This window comes from Antechinus flavipes, chromosome 1 (assembly GCF_016432865.1).
Source record: "Antechinus flavipes isolate AdamAnt ecotype Samford, QLD, Australia chromosome 1, AdamAnt_v2, whole genome shotgun sequence".
Taxonomy (NCBI): domain Eukaryota; kingdom Metazoa; phylum Chordata; class Mammalia; order Dasyuromorphia; family Dasyuridae; genus Antechinus; species Antechinus flavipes.
In genome coordinates, this window is record NC_067398.1 from 717,027,422 (window position 1) to 717,043,701 (window position 16,280).

The 16,280-nt window shown below is 57.6% G+C and overlaps 1 protein-coding gene across 2 annotated transcripts; it reads left to right on the forward strand.

The window, feature by feature from the left end:
- The first annotated feature begins 957 nt into the window (after positions 1–957).
- On the forward strand, positions 958–16,061 carry YWHAH (tyrosine 3-monooxygenase/tryptophan 5-monooxygenase activation protein eta). Of its 2 annotated transcripts, none has more exons than XM_051973177.1 (2): positions 958–1,088; positions 14,572–16,061. In XM_051973177.1, exons 1-2 carry the CDS (start codon positions 1,002–1,004, stop codon positions 15,226–15,228), a joined length of 744 nt encoding a protein of 247 aa, XP_051829137.1. In that variant the 5' UTR covers positions 958–1,001; the 3' UTR covers positions 15,229–16,061. The 2 variants fall into 2 exon arrangements, with proteins under 2 accessions (XP_051829137.1, XP_051829136.1); XM_051973176.1 differs by lacking the exon at positions 958–1,088 and adding an exon at positions 9,948–10,055.
- The last annotated feature ends 219 nt before the right edge of the window (positions 16,062–16,280 follow it).

A 16,280-nucleotide genomic window follows, 5' to 3' on the forward strand; every position in this document is an offset into this window, starting at 1 on the left:
GTCAGGGCTGGGAGGAGGGTTAGGACAGGGGGTGTCAGGGCTGGGAGAAGGGTTAGGACAGGGAGTGTCAGGACTGGGAGGGAGCCTAGAACAGGAGATGTCAGGGCTGGGAGGGGGGTTAGAACAGGGGGTGTTAGGGCTGTCTGGGGTCCCCTGGGCTGCCCCGAGAAGCCCCCGGACCCCTCCCAGTGTCTCTGGAGGCCCCGTATCCATATTCCTCCAAATAAACCAACGCCATGATGGTGCGGACCCTCTTGCCCACCCTCTTCTTCTGCCGGGACGGTGACTGAGGCCTTGGGGTGGGGGCAGGGCTTTGGCCAAGGTTACCCAGAGCCGGGCGGCTCCCGCTAGGCGCCGAGCCCTCTCGCTCCGCAGTCCCCGCCCCTCCAGGCTCCCACCTCCACCTTTGCAGCACCAAACTGCACCACGGGCAGGGCGCATGCGTCGGGGCTGGCTCCAGCCGGGCGGGGAAGCGGAGAGCTCGGAAGGGCTATTTATAGCGGGTGACGTCACCTTGAAATAGCCCTTCTGGGCGGGTCCGGTCGCCCTCCCCCTCCCGTCGTGGGCGTGGCTCGGCGGTGGCGGGCCGGGCGGCGCGCGGTGCGCAGGCGCACAGGGCGCTCCCGCCGCCTCCCGCCCGTGGCCCTCCCCCCAGGAGCCGCCTTCTGCTCCTCCCCCGCCCCTCCCGCCCGGCAGCGGCAGCCTCAGCCTTGGTTTCGGCGGCGGCAGCAGCGCGAGCCCGTCAGAGCAGCAGCGGCGGCGGCGGGAGCCTCCCTCTCCTCTTCCTCCCGCTCCTTCGCCTCGCCCTCGCCCGCTCCCTCCCCGTCGGGCCGCAGCCCCAGCCCCGCAGTCCCCGAGCCCCGCGGAGCCGCAGCCGCCCCAGGTGCGGGCGCACGTGGCCGAGCGAGCCCCAGCCCAGCCCGGCGCGGGCCTGACGAGGAGCCGCGGCGGCGGCGGCGGCAGCAGCGGGAGCGGCCGGAGCAGGCGGCGGCAGCGGCAGCATGGGCGACCGGGAGCAGCTGCTGCAGCGCGCGCGGCTAGCCGAGCAGGCGGAGCGCTACGACGACATGGCCTCCGCCATGAAGGCGGTGAGTGAGTGCGCGTGCGCGGGTGGCCAGCGCGGGGGCGCGCCCCGCTTTCCCCGAGAGGAGCCCGCGAGGGAGGGAAGGAAGCGCGCGCGCGCCGCCGGGGCCCTGCCCGCCCCCCAAACCGCGCCCTCGCAGCCCATCCCCCGCCAGCCCCTCTGTCATCACCCCCTCCGGCTGTCCTTGTCCCTTGGGAGGTCGGCGGTCATTTCCTGCCTCCCTCCCCCTTTCCGCCCATCCCCCTCCCGCAGCCCCCGCCCACCCTTGAGCCATTTCCTGTCCCGAGACCCCCACCCCCAGCCTCTCTCTGGCCCCCTTGGGGCCCCCCTCGGCCGAAATTCGTCCCCATCATCTCCTCAGCTCCTGGGGTCCTCCCCCTCTTCAGGATGTCTCAGCTCTGGACCCTTGGGCAGACCCTGAGCCCCGCCCAGACTTCCCCTACCCCAAATGGGGATTCCTGAGCTTCTAGACCCTCCTGTAGTGCCCCCAATGGGATTTGGGCCGGACCCCAGACTCTTCCGCGAGATCATGGGTCTGCGGGGTCTTCCTGTCTTCTCCCTCCCCAGTTTGGGGGTCTGGGGAGGGGGCACCGTGGCCTTGGAGGGAAGAGAAGCGCCTGCTAGGTGATGGCAGCTTCTAAGGAAATGTGATGTGTCACTTACTCCTGGGCCACGCCCAGCATTTGGGTGGGTTCTCCTGGGGCCGAGCAGCTGGCCCCCCCTCCCCCCCAAGGCTGCTCCTGCGGCCACCTGCTGGGTGACCTTGGGCCCTCCCTGCGGGGCCGGGTCTCCTTCCTGTCAAGTGTGGCCGGGCCGGGGTCGGCCCCAGCAGGGGAGGCCGGCGCGCTTGGGAGCAGAGTGGGCTCACCCAAGGAGACATGGAGCCCCGGGGACGCCCTGTCTCTGGAGGAGCCGGGGGCAGGATCCGGCCGGGCCGGGGATTCCCCGCCCGAGACTCGCGCTCCTCTCTGGGCTCCTCGGCCCGCCAGGTGCCGTCAGGTCCTGGGGCCTGGAGGGCTCCCACTGGGGGCAGGGAGGCAGCTCTTCTCGCATTGTGTCCCTGGAGATGGAGGAGACTCGGTCATTCGGGATTTGGGGAGCACCTGCTGTGTGCCAGGGATGCAGAGGGCACAGACGGGCTCTGGCCCCAGACTTGTCTCCTTGGCGGCCCCCACGGGCCCCGGGGCCCAGAATTGCGGCTGAGGGGACACTCCCTTTTAGGGCTCCCGGCCCCCACCTGCCCTGCTAGTCCCATCCCTGCATCCCGAGCACTCGCTGCTCCCCATCTGCTGCCCTGGCCTCCGCCCTCGGCTTCTTGATCCTTTTTCAGTTCTGGCCGGTGTGGTTACCGGAGGCTTTGCTTCCTCTCCCCGCCGGCTCCCCCAGAGCCGCCTGCCTTCCCATTTGTGGCCCTCACAGTCCCCCCTTCCCTGATCATCTGGTCCGGATGCCGGCCCTTTCCAAGCACCGGGGGCAGGACCCTCCGCGTTTTGTCTGAATGGAGGCAGCCGTTCCATTGTTGGACAGCTCTCGCTCTTTGCACGGGGCTTCCATCGCTCCCGCCCTGGGTCTCTGCCTCGGGGGCTAATTCACTGGGGGCTCTGGGGGCTTTGCCCTCTGGCCTTCACTTTCCCTTGATGCCTCACGGGGGAAACGCCCCAGCGCAGCCAGGGACCGTCCTCGCCGGGCTCCTGATGCTCCGCCTGGTTTCCCATCAGAATCTTGGGTCCCCCAAGTCTGAATTTAGGGAGGATTCAGGGGGTGAAGCGTGACCTGGTTCGGGGAGAGGGGCTGGCTGGGAGCTCCTGGGGATGAAGTTGGCCTGGGACCAAAGGCAGGTCCCTGCCCTTCCCCTTCCCTTATCTGTAAATGGATTGGAGGGGGTGGGGCGGGGCTAGGCGCACACCCAGCTCTCCTAGCTCTTGCCATTTGTGATTGAGGGGGTGGGGTCCCCAGTGCAGACCATCCTCACTGTCCTTCCTTCTCGAAGACATCAGGGAGGCGATGTCAGGACCACCATGAAGTGGCTTGGGGGAGGGAGGGAGGGCTGGAGGGCGTGCAGAATCACCAGCCCCACGCTCTCCTCCCGAGCCCTCTGGGTCTAGTGGCCGATGACTGGAGGGGCCCCATGCAGTGGGAGCCCGGGGCTTTTCTTTTTTAATTAAGTAAATGAATTCTGATTGTAATGAAACAGTTACCAGAATGTTAGGCAAGAACTTCCAAGCTCATGGACTCCTGCCCTGCCACATTATCCCTTGGTAAGAGGAAGTCAGGAAGGCTCTTCCTCAACCACTGATCATCGATGCCATCGATCGCTGAATTGTAAGAGCGAGACAACGTAGCCAAACCTTCAGAGATGATGGCAAGTGGCACGCTGTAGTTATCCCATGTGCAGCGTAGCAATTATAGGAAAATGACTAGTCAGTAAAACTGGCGTCAGAAAACTGCTAATTAGTCACATCTTAGGACATGATGTAGTTTTCTCCCTGTCCTCTTCCCACCCCTAGACAAGGAATCCAGTATATGTTAAACATGTGCAATTCTGGACAAATTTCCACAAAAAGGGGGGAAAATGAGAAAACTCTTAGCAAACGACAATAACAAAAGGTGGTTGTGGTTGCGGCCCACGCTCAGTGCCCATAGTCCTCGGGGTGGAGACGGCGTCTCCCTCACAGGACCTTTGGGACTGGCCCGAAAAGAACCCCGTCCCTCATACGATCTTGTTGCCGGACGTTCCCCTGGTTCTACTGACTTCACTTAGCATCAGCTCATGTAAGTCTCTTAGGGCACAATATGAAAAGAAACATTGTCCACAGATTCCTTCATCCCTAGGGTTTTCAAAAATAGATCTCAGATGATCCCCACAAATGGAGCATCGGGAGGCCTTGGCACCCATGGGGGCTTGGTGGCTCTCCTTTCACTCGAGTCAAGGCCCTGAGACACCCCCACACACACTCCCCACCCCCCCCGCGCTTTTTAAGCTAAGGTCTTTAGCAGGTCTCGTTTGACTGGGGCACCACCCATTCTGGGATTTAAGGCCGGCTAAGAAAAGAGTCAAAGAGTGACTTTTTTCTTACTCAAATAGAAATAAAAAAGGAATCTGCCTGAGAGGGGAAGACCCCCAGGTTTCTGGCCCAAACAGTGACAATTGCTATTTACATCCACTCCAAGACAGCCCAGGCCCAAATTGAGACTAAGTGGGCTTGACCGGGGACCACCCTGAGGCCCAGAGAGGTCAGAGACACTTGTTTTCAGGTTCACATAGAAGCCAAATCTTGCTGGCTCCAAAAAATACCACCTTGCGGCCCCTCCTCCCCCCCACTTTGCCTTTTGGAAAATCACTGATTGAATGGTGACAGCATTGTCAGCGGGAGGGCTCTGCAAGGCCAGCAGAACTGCCCCTCCAGCCCTGGACTCCCCCCCAGAGGCGGTTCTATTCTCAGCAGTTTGGGAGGAGGCTTGGCTGGAGCTTGTTGCAGACCTCCTCAGTGATTGATTGCTGGGCGGAGGGGGGGAGGGGAGCCCTATTTTTCCATATTCTAAATTCTAAGTGAAGTTTTTTCCTGGTCAAATTAACTGGGGCAGGGCGGGGGTGGGTGGGAAGGGAGGATTGGTGGTGGTTATTGTTCTCTGGGACTTGGGGGAGTGTAGACTACATTCCCTTATCTATAAAATTAAATACAATTAGGACTGCTAGGTCACCTCAGACACTTAGCTGTGTGACCTTGGGCAAGTCATGCTACCTTGTTTGCCTCAGTTTCCTTCTCTGTAAAATGAGCTGGAGAAGGAAATGGCCAGACCCCTCCAGTGCTTTCGGTAAGAAGCCCCAAACGGGCTGGTGGAGAGCCTGACCAAGCTGAATTTGACCCATAATAACTGCTGCCTCATGGTGGGGGTGGGTGGGGAACAGCTGATGTGGAGGCCGGCCTCAGATCTGCGGCCTCATTTTCTAACTCGATTTCTTGTTTCTCGGTGGGAGTCGCCACTGACCAGAGGAATGAGGTTGGGCCCGAGGGATGCTCTGGTTAAATTAGGAAGTAGCCCAGGGTGTGTTGGAGGCCTCGGCGTCCAGATCACTCAGTAAAACGGGCTTCTCCTTCCCTCCCGTGGTAGCAGGAGCAGGACATGTTCCTTTGGGTCCGGAGAAGGGGCAGCCTTGAGCTTTCTCTCCGACACGCTGGGTCCCAATCTTTGGGGCCCGGGAGGAGCATTTTGCCCCCGCTTTCTCCTCTGCAGAAGAGGAGGGGTGACCTTTGAGCCCCTTTGCAGCCCCAAAGCTGTGAGCGCAGGGGCTTTCTCTGACCCAGGATGCCAGGGGTGGCGATGGGAGAGTGTGGTGACTCTGACAGTTAAAAGAGGCAGGAATCTTGCTGGAGACGCGGGGTCAAGTGGTGACTAGGGAGAAGAAATGTATCTCTGGGACCCCCAGTTTCCTCAGCAGTAAAATGCAAGTAGCTTATCCCGTCTGCCCCAGTTCTAAAGCAGGGGCTGCACTTGTGAGTCGTCATTCTGACAAAACTGGGCAGTTAGGGAAGATTTTAAATATTTAAGGAGCAAGGAGCAGGCCCTAATGAAGTTAATTACCTGAGGTGGAGAATATTAATGGAGCTAATTTCCCCGGGCCCCACTGCCCAAGATCGCTCATTTTAAATTAGAACTGAGAAATAGACATAGATCTGTGGAAATTATAAACCCCAGTTAGAATCGATCGGTGCCGGCGTGTCCATCGGGCTGTTCTCGGCGCCCCTGGATGGAGGCTGCTTGTGAAGGCCGAAGGAGCTCCAATCGCTTGGGTCACGGGAAGTGACTTGGGGAAGAAGGGGCCGGAGAGGAAGAGACCCCAGTGGGCTCAGCCGCGGCCGTACGGGGCAGATCATGTGAAGGGCAGATGAGGCGAGCGGAGGGGGCAGGAGACCCCTTGGGACCGTGGAGCGAAGGCACCAGGGCAGACTTTCCCAGCCAGCTCAAGGTCTGGAGCCATGTGTCTGAAACATTCTAGGTGAAAAGCTACCAGGGAGCCTGCTTCCTGCTGCCAGTACAGAGGAGGAATAGAATCACGGCTTTGTCGGTTATCTTAGGAGGAAATCTGAGCCGACTCTTCCCTCCCCCACCCCCCTTCCTGAGTTGAAAACTGGTGAGAAAGTGCGATGTTCTCACCAAGTGGCCCGCCTGGCCACGGGCCCTGGTCCTCTCAGACTCTGGGCTCTTTTTCACTTGAGTCGGCCGAGTAGCTAGCTCCATCCCTTGCTCTCCTCTGTTGTATGAATCCCTTCTTCCTGCCTGAGGAAACTGCCTCCCATTTATAGTGCTCCCCACTGACTTTTTCCCCTTTGTCTCATAACCAGCGTTCATATGGCCCTTTTAGGGTTTGCACAACATTTTGCATTATCTCCTTTGAGGAAGAGGGTGCTATTACCCACATTTATGCAGATGAGGAAACTGAGGCATTTAACTCCAGTTAAAGGACGGCCGAGTCGCTAAGCTCTAGTAAGTGTCTGAGGCAAGGTTTGAACCCAGATTTTCCTGACTCCTCCTGCCGGATCCGTTTGAGTCATGCCCCCGGTGCCTGAATTTCAATCCCCGTTTGATTTAGGTCCATCAGATTTAGGACCGGGAGCTCTGGGTTGAAGGGGGAGAAATGGCTTGCTCAGGTTACAGGCTAACGTCTCGGCAGAGACCTGGAATCGGCTCGGTCTTGTTGCCTTCTGGGAGTGTTGTATACGACTGTACCTCTAAGTACATTAAAAATAAAGCCACTTTCACGTGGACGCGGTGGGATAATAACTCTTCCTCTTGGGATCGCTGATCAGCCGGTGGGTAAGTGCAGGCACTTCCTGTTGAACCTTCTTTCAGGTCCCTGTTAAAAATTGTAAGAATTTGTTCAAACCAAAAAATTTCTGTTCTCCTGGCTCTGGTGCTAGTGTTTTAATCCGTGACTAAGACCCTGGGAGCCTAATCTGGCCTCCCTTCTACTGGCTTTTGTCTCTTATCTAAAGTGATTACCTTTAACTAGGTGTGTAAACAAGGCCTTAATTTTCCAAATATTCTTCCTGGTTTCCTTTGGCGACTCCAGTTTGCCGTTGGTAAAAGCCCTCCGGGTGACTCTGTCTGGAGGTGATGGGAAATCGGGCTGTTGGACGCTTCTGATCCAACAGGACTGGGAGCTGGAAGGGATCACAGGCTGCGTTAGGCCTTCACTTAAAAAAATCTTTTTAATCTTTAAAATTGAAGATTTTTGTTATTATCTATTGTTTTTCTGCCCCCTGCATTGTCCTTCCTCTCTCCACCCCCCGAGATCCAGGTCACAGAAGCAACGGATCCGTCGCCAGGTTCGGGAAGGTTCGGGAAGGTTCCGGAGCCCGGTGTTTGCTTATTTCACTTTGCATCGGTTGGCGGGAGCCCCCTCCTCTCCCTTCTCTTGTCAGACAGCCATGTTCCTCGCCCCGCTCAGCCCGCACCCATCAGGGCTTCGCCTGCTCTTGCATCTGCAGCAGAGGGCTTTCCTTTCTGGGGGCGAGCCCCGGTCTGGGCCTGGAACGGGGGTGCCCGGGGAGTGTGTTCCAGCTTGCAGAGCAGCTCCGGGCAGCAGCAGGCTGACTTAGGTGCAAAGGGAGCTTCTGTCTGGGATAGGAGGAGGGCAGGGGGGCCTTGTGGAATACACGTCTACTCGAAGGGGCTTGACGAGTGTGGGGGCTCCGCTGAAGCGCCCCTAGGCGGGATGCAGAGACAAACGGGCCCTTTCCTGCCAACGGGAAGCCTTCGTTCTGCCGGGTGGGAGGAGTAGGAGGGCAGAGCTGGGGGTGGGAGGGCAGAGGACCAAGAAATGGGGAGTCAGGAAAGGCCTCTCAAGGCTCAGGCTGAGGAAGGAAGGGAGTGCGGGCAAAGGGTCTAACCTGGGCAAAGGCAGGGAAGGAAGATGATGCTGGGTTGGGGAGGTGGAGAGAGGCCGCCTGGGCCGGGGGTGGGAGTAGTTTTGTGAGTGAGGCTGGAGCGAGAGGTGAAGGTCTCGGTGCTGGTGGAGACGCTATTGTACAAGCGGGAGCCAGACACCAAGCGCCCCGAGCAGGGGCCACGGGCTGGGGGCCATTAGATCTATCTAGTCCAGGCTTGATGAGGGCTTGAACTCGTGAATCAAATACTTGAGGTGGGTCCTCGCAGCATCTACTGAGGTCACCCCAAGTACTAAGTAGCAGGTGAGATTCAAACCTGGGTCTGCTGACCCCAAAGGCACGCGCCCCCTCCCCCCTTTCCTATACCATGTGTGCTCTGGGGGTCTCTGAGACCCTTGCAGGGACTTTGTGAGCTCTAAAGTAGTTCATGACAAGACATTTCGCTTCCAAGACAACGTTTTGCCACGAAAGCTCTTTGTGGGGCATTATGGAAGGTGGTGAGACCAGGAAGTTGGAGAGCTGCTGCCTCCCCCCGTGGAAGGCCCCAGGGCCCCGCTGCTGGAGCTTCATTTGGTCCTGTAGCAAAGCTCAGTCGGAGGGTGGTGTAGGGGCTTGTGTAGTGTAGTTGGGGAAATGTCCCCGCCCCCCGGGGGCTCCCCTCGCTGGCCGGGCAGTGCAGCCACTGAGTCCGCAGCAGCTCCCTGGGCCCCACGGGCCCATCTTTCTGGGGTCCGTTTCCCCTGACCTAGAGCAAGGTTGTTTTTCCTGCGGGCAAGGACTGGCTCAGCGTCACCTAATGGGCGAGTTGTGACCCCCCGTGCAAGTCCAGCACTTAGCCCTGTGCCTGACACATAGTAGGGCGCACTCTCAGCTCTGCCTCGCCCAGAACGGAGCCAGAGGACGCTGGGGGCCGTCGGGAGGGACTGGAATCGCCCCAGATGGCCCAGTTCTTTGGGGCCGGGTGGCGGGGGGAGCGAGCCACAGTGCAGTTTCCTAATTGTTTTTGGCCTAGTTCTGGATCCACCAGCCCGCCCTGGCCTTTTCGTGACAGCCTTGTGCCCAAGATGGGAGGATTGCAATGAAGGACGTTTTCTAAAAATATATGAATCCTTAATGGGAGCACTTTTAGTTCTTCCTGACTCACGGGGTCCGGGCCCAGAAGGCCTGAGGACGGCGGGGCTGCAGGTACCTGGGCTGTCCTTGTAATGGTCTAAGGCCGGGTCACGGGTCCGTTATTCTTTAATGGCCAGAAGGAGTATCTGAAGCTGTGGGTGAAGCCGAGGCCAGGGGCCACCTTCCCTCGGGCTGGTGTTTGAGGGGAGCCAGTTGGCTACTTCCTGGTCCAGCCTCCAGCTTTCTGAGCTCCAGTGGGGCCGTGATTCAGTCTTACTGGCAGGCTCCCAGTTGATTATTCTGTAAACATCTGTACTTCCCAAGTAACTGACTCCTTTTGAAGAGGAGGTCGCCCTGGTGGTGGGAGAAGGGATGGGCGGCCTGATAAGGAAGGGCTTGTAAGGTTCTGGCAGTTCGGGGGCGGGGGGGGGCGGTCACGTCGCCTCCTCCTGGGCCGGGAGACCTGTGGCCCATCGGTCACTCTCTCCGCAGTGTAGATGATGAATCAGTGTTTGTCGAACTGAACTGGGACAAAGCCCACACCTTGTTAGCCAATAGCCATGGGCGTCCTCCTTGAACAAATCTTGTATCAGACGCAGAACAAAGAGCAGCAGTGATTGGGTTCCCACCACGGGGGCTGCAGGGGCAGTGACACAACGAGGAAGCACTCGAGGCTTCTAGAACCTTGTCCTCGGGAAGGACTGGCCCACCCTTATTTCACGGGGGAGGAAACTGAGGCCCCGTGGACAGAACAGTCTAGAGACAGCAGGGGAGCTTGACGGGCTCTTGCTGGCTTTCCCTTCCGCTGGGGGCAGTTTTTAAAGGCAATAATCAGTGTCTCCCTTTACTGTTTCAGATGGGCAGTGAGGCGGCCTATGGCCCGTGAGTCCCCGAGAAGCTGTCATGGTGGAGGGAGTAGGATTCACTTGGCCCCAGAGGGCAGAACTGGAGGGGAAGCCGGGTTCAGTGTAAGACATTTCCTGAGCATTGGAGCTGGCCTGCAGTGGCGGGGGGGGTTCACCCTTCTCGGGAGGTCTCCGGGCAAAGGTTGTGTCCTGTAGCTAGGAGGAAAGTCTTCTTCAGAAATGGGTCAGACAGGACAGTGCCCGTGCGATGGGAGCCGGGTGAGGGAGAGGGCTCTGTGCGGAGGATGAAAGGCACAGGTGGGGCATGGGAGGAAGCCAGTGTGGGTTAGATTTCAGGAGTAGGAGCGAGGTGTGAAAAGACTGGAAAAGTAAGTGGGGAGCCGGGCCGCGGAGGGCCTGGAGAGATCCCGATGGGAATAGTTATGAAATAGGAGCCGACAATCGCTTGGTGGCCAAAATGGGAAGTGAAGGGAGGCAGGTGTGGCGGGAGGGCAGGTGTGAGGTGCCGAGGGCCCTCCCTGGCCGGGGAGCGGCAAGACTCAGCTCGTGGGAGTCGGTCAGGGAGGAACCGAGGCTGGGGGACGGGGCGGGGTCGTCCCAGAAGGGGGATGGTTAGGAAAGAGAAGGTAGGTTGGCTTTCGGATGGAGAGAAGTGAAGGGGACTATGGACTATTCAGTCAGTCTGCGGTGTCCACTATCGGCTTCGTGATTGGCAACTGAGAAGTTAGGGCTGGTCAAGTGAATCTGAGTGTCATCAGCAGGAGACACTAATTATCCCCTAACCACGGGGGCTGATGTGACCAAATGAAATAATGGGGGACAAGGGGGTGATCAGAGTCATCACAGATGGCAGGGAGTATGGGAAAAGCCCATGGGTGCTTTCCGTTGGGACACTTTGCGTGAGTGACAGGGTCTGGAGGCAGTGGGTGGGGAGAAGTTAGGGCTTTTCACTGAGGACAGCCCTGGGGGCCCCCCGGCAGGGGAGACCGGGGCAGTGCCACGAGAACTCGGGGAGAGGAGGGTCTCTAAGGAGGGTGACGGATGGAGAGGTGAGTAGTAGCCCCAGGATCTAGTGCAGCTTGGGAGGCAGAAACCAAGGCCTTGGGCTGCCGTGGACTCTGGCAGTGAACTGAAACCTGGGAAAGAAAGCCTGGGGTGGTTTCCCAGAGCTGCCATTTCCGCTGGCCTTGCCTCTTAATGGGTTTATTCAAGGGTCCTTGGATTCCTGGCTTAAAAAGTGGGTTTGTGATATCTGAACAAGTGACAAGGTCATTGAACAGCGGGCGCCAGAAAGGGAGGCCGGGGGCTCATTCTTCACTACGGAAATTTGTCTTCTTGCAGACCCGTTAATAGAAAACTTCACTAAAAAAAGGCGCATAAGGTAGTTCTTTAAAAAGCAGCTTCCCCTAGATCCCGGCCGGCGAGTTCTGGGCGCTGTGTTTGAAAGGACTCGGCAGACTGAAAAGTGATCCGGAAGCTTAGAATCCCGGGTTGGCCCGGGGAAGAAAATGAGGTTAGGAAACAGGGACGCGCCAGGTCGGCATCTGCACGTGTCCCACTGGCTCCACTGATAGGAGAAGTAAAACAAGGAGCTGCCCGATGCCACGGGGGGCACCTCCTACAGCTGGCAGGGGAGCTGGAAAGTCCTTGGGCAGTGTTCTAAGCAAGCCTGGCCTTTGGCTCAGAGCAGGCCCGAGCTCTGGAGAATGGGGAGCCAAGTAGGTGGTCCCCACATTTTATGTGAGTGTAATGGAATAGTACCCCCCGGAGCACCCCCTCCCTCCACCTCCAGTCACAGCTTCAGCTTCCAGACGCAGGCCCCAGAGCTTGTGCAAGAAGACATGAGAAAAATTGCTGGAACTTTATTTTTTGTTACAAAGGAGGGGCTGGATACTTTGGGAAGTGAAGGAGATAGAAAAAGGAAGTTGTAGGTAAAATGCCTTCAAGTCCTAAGGGTTGGTGGAAAGAAGAGCAGATTTCTTGTGGCTGCAGAGGGCATCTGAGACAGGAGGAGGAGGCACCTAGCCCGGGGCTCCTGAAGGCCCCTCTGGCTCAGGGGTTGGAGTTACGGGGAGGCAGGTTGGGGCTCAGTAAGGAACACCCCATTCATCCTAGCGCCTCCAGCTTCCTTTAAGGCTCAGCTTAAGAACTGCCTCTTACCTGATTGGGGGGAGGGAGAGGCTGGTGGGGGGTGGGACAGATTTTAGAACCGGAAGGTCCTTAGGGGCATCTTCATTTTACAGATGGGGACACTGAGGCACAGGCAGGGGAAATGATTTGCTCGGGATGTAGACCCTTTGAGTCCTGGTGCTGGTTCTACTACATCAGATTTCCTGTGAGGACGGAGGCTGGGCGGCAGCAGGGACTTCTCTGTCCCCAAAAAGCCTTATAAGGTTTCTTATAAGCCTATAAAGGCCAACAATGAGGAAATGTAGATCAGAAAAGGAGGCGAGTTGGCGAGGGAGCGCAGAGGGACAGGTGAGCCGGTGGATGACCTTGACCTTTGATGTTGAGGGGTTTGCTGTGCATCTGGTAGCTATTAGGGAAGGACATGATGGAAATGATGAGTTAAAGACCCCTGTTTGCCCCCTCTGGCAGATGTAGGAGCAGATTCCAGTTTGGAGTAACTAAATTACTATTAGGTAACGAATTATAGTTAGATAATAATTATATTAGGTAACAATTAGAGCTGTTCAAAAGTGGAATAGACTGTCTTGGAAAGTAATGCCTTCCTCATGGTGGGAAGGTGACTAAGATGGAGGGCAGGGATGTTGAGGGGAGAATCCTCCATAAATGGTGTGGGGAGACCCCAGGTGGGGGCCTGGAGGCCGGGCTCCCACAGAACCCAGAGACCCCAGCTCCCGGGGTCCCAGGATGGGGGCTGCAGGCCGTGGCTCAGAGAAAGCTTGGAATCGGGCGTCCTGGGATGTGTAGGGTAGAGGAGAAGCCTTTGTAATCGGGAGTGCCGGCGGCAATAGCCGCCTGGGAGGTCCACGGGGATGGACGATGGAGGGAGACTGAAGAGCCGGGGTTTGCCATGTTGAGCATTGGGCAATAGGCTCCTCGCACGTGAGCTAGGGATCTTGGGCGGCAATTAAGCTATCGTGATTCACCATGAGTAGAAATACCCGACAGATTTTTTTAAAAAGACAGGGGAAGATGGAGGGGGAAGAGGACATTTAGACAAAAAGAGCTTTTCTTCCTCAGAAATGCGGGGATGAGTTTATTTCAGATCGTTACACCCCCTGTCCATGGAAGGTGCTTTAGCAGAGGGGTGGCCGGTGTAATCTTATCGTTTAAAACCATTAAAAAAAAATAAACTTAACCTGCCCCAAAGACAGGGAACAAATCTCAGCCCAAATCTCCAGCCTTGAACAAGGTAAAACTGAAAGAATGAACACGCAGAAAGGCCCAGAGTAGAGGAAAGATGATTTTGTGGGTGGCCGCCCCCGGACCTGTCTGCAATCCCGCCCGTGGCCACTCCCCCTTCTTTACTCAGTGTGTAGGAAGCTGGGGCTGAGCTGTTTTTCCTCCCCCTGGCAGACCCGGCCCTGGCGTTCTCCAGTTAATTGTTGGACGTGTCGGCGGCTGAAGGATTTTCGGAGGGTTTAAAGCTAAGAGCTGAAGCTGTGGGGGGTCTTCATCTTCCCCTTTCCTGGGAACTAATCCCGGCCGTGGGATTGGTGGCTGCTGCCTCCAGAGCTGCTTTTCCAAGATGTTTGTGTTGCTCTGAGCCCTGGCTTCCCGTCCACATTTAGTTTGATTGTTGGGGAGAAGGACTCTATCCAGTCAGTGCCCTGGGCATCTCTTTCTTAATATTCCATTAGCTTCTTGGGGTCCAAATCACACCGTTGAAGTCATTGAGCTTGCAGTCCACTAAAGGCCCCTGATCTTTTTCTGTGAATTGCTTTCTAGGAAGGCACTTTCATCCTGGACTTGTGCAGAATATTTTGTCCATAACTAAAGGGGGAACTCCGGATCTAGCTGGGCCGCTTGGAACCCAAGCTTCATTCCCTTTCAATTTTCTCCTTTCTTGCTGGTTCTGCCTCCCGAGCCTGGGTCAGCCTCCTGGGTTGAACCCTTTCTTCCTTTGTCATCTCAACCCTGACTGTGGGGACTGGTGCTGGTGTGGGGTTGGCAGCAGGTTGCTCCCCGGGGAGGGTTGATGGAGTTGCCTCCCCCCTTCCGAGCGCGCTCCAGAGGGGGTCTGGGCTCGGCCGTGGGGCTTGCCAACAGTGACTGCCTTCCCTGTGGCAGACGAGGAACGGGCTTCCTTGGCCCTGCCAGGCTCGGTCTGCATGCCCAGAGAGCGCGGGGGCTTCTGGGCCACCTGACCCGACTCGCGAGGCCGCTGCCCCTCGTGGGGTGTTTGATGTTAGGTGGTCGGGTGCTATTTCCCATCTCCGGTTAGCCTGACGGACACGGTACGTGAGACAGGCTCTAGCCTGGGCCATCCCAGACCTCTGCTGAAGGCACTCGGGTGCATCGGCAGGCGGCCGAGGGAAGGCGTGGCTCGGTCCCCGGGCCCCCTCCCGCGCCAGGCCCGTGAAGGCCATTTTCGGACCCGAGCTTTCCCGTGGCGGGCTCAGCTAACGCGGCTCTTTGTGGGTTTTTGCAGGTGACTGAGCTCAACGAGCCGCTCTCCAACGAGGACCGGAACCTGCTCTCGGTGGCCTACAAGAACGTGGTCGGGGCCCGGCGCTCCTCCTGGCGCGTCATCAGCAGCATCGAGCAGAAGACGATGGCCGACGGCAACGAGAAGAAGCTGGAGAAGGTGAAGGCCTACCGCGAGAAGATCGAGAAGGAGCTGGAGACGGTCTGCAACGACGTGCTGGCCCTGCTGGACAAGTTCCTCATCAAGAACTGCAACGACTTCCAGTACGAGAGCAAGGTCTTCTACCTGAAGATGAAGGGCGACTACTACCGCTACCTGGCCGAGGTGGCCGCCGGCGAGAAGAAGAGCAGCGTGGTGGAGTCCTCCGAGGCCGCCTACAAGGAGGCCTTCGAGATCAGCAAGGAGCACATGCAGCCCACCCACCCCATCCGGCTGGGGCTGGCCCTCAACTTCTCCGTCTTCTACTACGAGATCCAGAACGCCCCCGAGCAGGCCTGTCTCCTGGCCAAGCAGGCCTTCGACGACGCCATCGCCGAGCTGGACACCCTCAACGAGGATTCCTATAAGGACTCCACGCTCATCATGCAGCTGCTGCGGGACAACCTCACCCTCTGGACGAGCGACCAACAGGACGAGGAGGCCGGGGAAGGCAACAACTGAGCGCGCCCCGCGACCCACGGCCCCCGCCCCGCCCCAAGCCGTCCCCATCGTTGTCACCGACACCTCCCCTGCCCGCCACGGTCCCTCGGTATCTAGTGCTAAACCTATCTGTATTGTCCGCACAGCGACTCCAAGCCGCCGCCCTCCCACGAATCCGGAAGCAGCCCCAGACAAGGCTTCACGGGCATTGCTGGATGGATGGATGGTGGGAGCCCGCGGGGCCCCTCCCCTCGGGCTCTCGAACGGACGTGCTCCTGCTGAGCTGGGAATCCCGGCCAAGGGAGGCAAGCGAGGAAGAGAACGGAAGGAGAACGAGTCTGCGCCGATCTCCACGGTGTGTCCCATTTCAGCCGAGCTAATAGTGTTTTGTTGAGCAGTCTGTCACCTGCATGCGGATTACGTTGCCCCTCCCCCCACCACTGTCTCTCCGCCAACGGGAAACAGGTACAGGAAGCTGATGCGCCAAGAGACGAGCCGACCCTCCATCAGCTTACGATGAACTGTCGCAAACGTGAGGTTTCAGTAATGCCTTGTTTTCGCCTCTTTAAATTATGTGCACAAACCTTGTTTTCAATGCAATGCCTCTAAAAGTTTTGATACTTGTAACTTTTGTTTTTGGTTGCGATTGTTCAAGAATCATGGATTTATTATTATTATTATTATATTTTTTTTTTGGTAACTCTTTGGCCGTTGTCCCTGTGTATTCTGACAGCGAGTGCCATGTGTCAGCCCATGTCGATCAAGGTGGATGATTGTGAAACACCAGACTTCTAAAATCAATGTTTTGGAATTCAGTGGATAAAATAAATGCTGCTTTGGGGATATTATCGCTACATGTGTGGTCTTGACTGCTTCTTTCCAGCCCCTCTCTGGTGTGTCTGCTTCCCCCACCCCACGAGAGGGCAGGTTGGGCCATGGGATGATAGTAAGGACTTGGATTCAGATCCTGCCCCTGACCCTCATTAGCTGTTAAGCTGGGCAGAAAACGAAACTTGGAAGGTAATAGCAGCAGCTTCTACTTCAGTGGCATAAACGGTGCTTTGCCAGCCTTT

Bases quoted from the DNA above. Each gene is read 5' to 3' on its own strand.
- YWHAH (XM_051973176.1), top strand. From the start codon at position 9,963: ATGGCCCGTGAGTCCCCGAGAAGCTGTCATGGTGGAGGGAGTAGGATT. The intron at 10,056-14,571 runs GTAAGACATTTC...GGGTTTTTGCAG, and splicing joins GAGGGGAAGCCGGGTTCAGT to GTGACTGAGCTCAACGAGCC.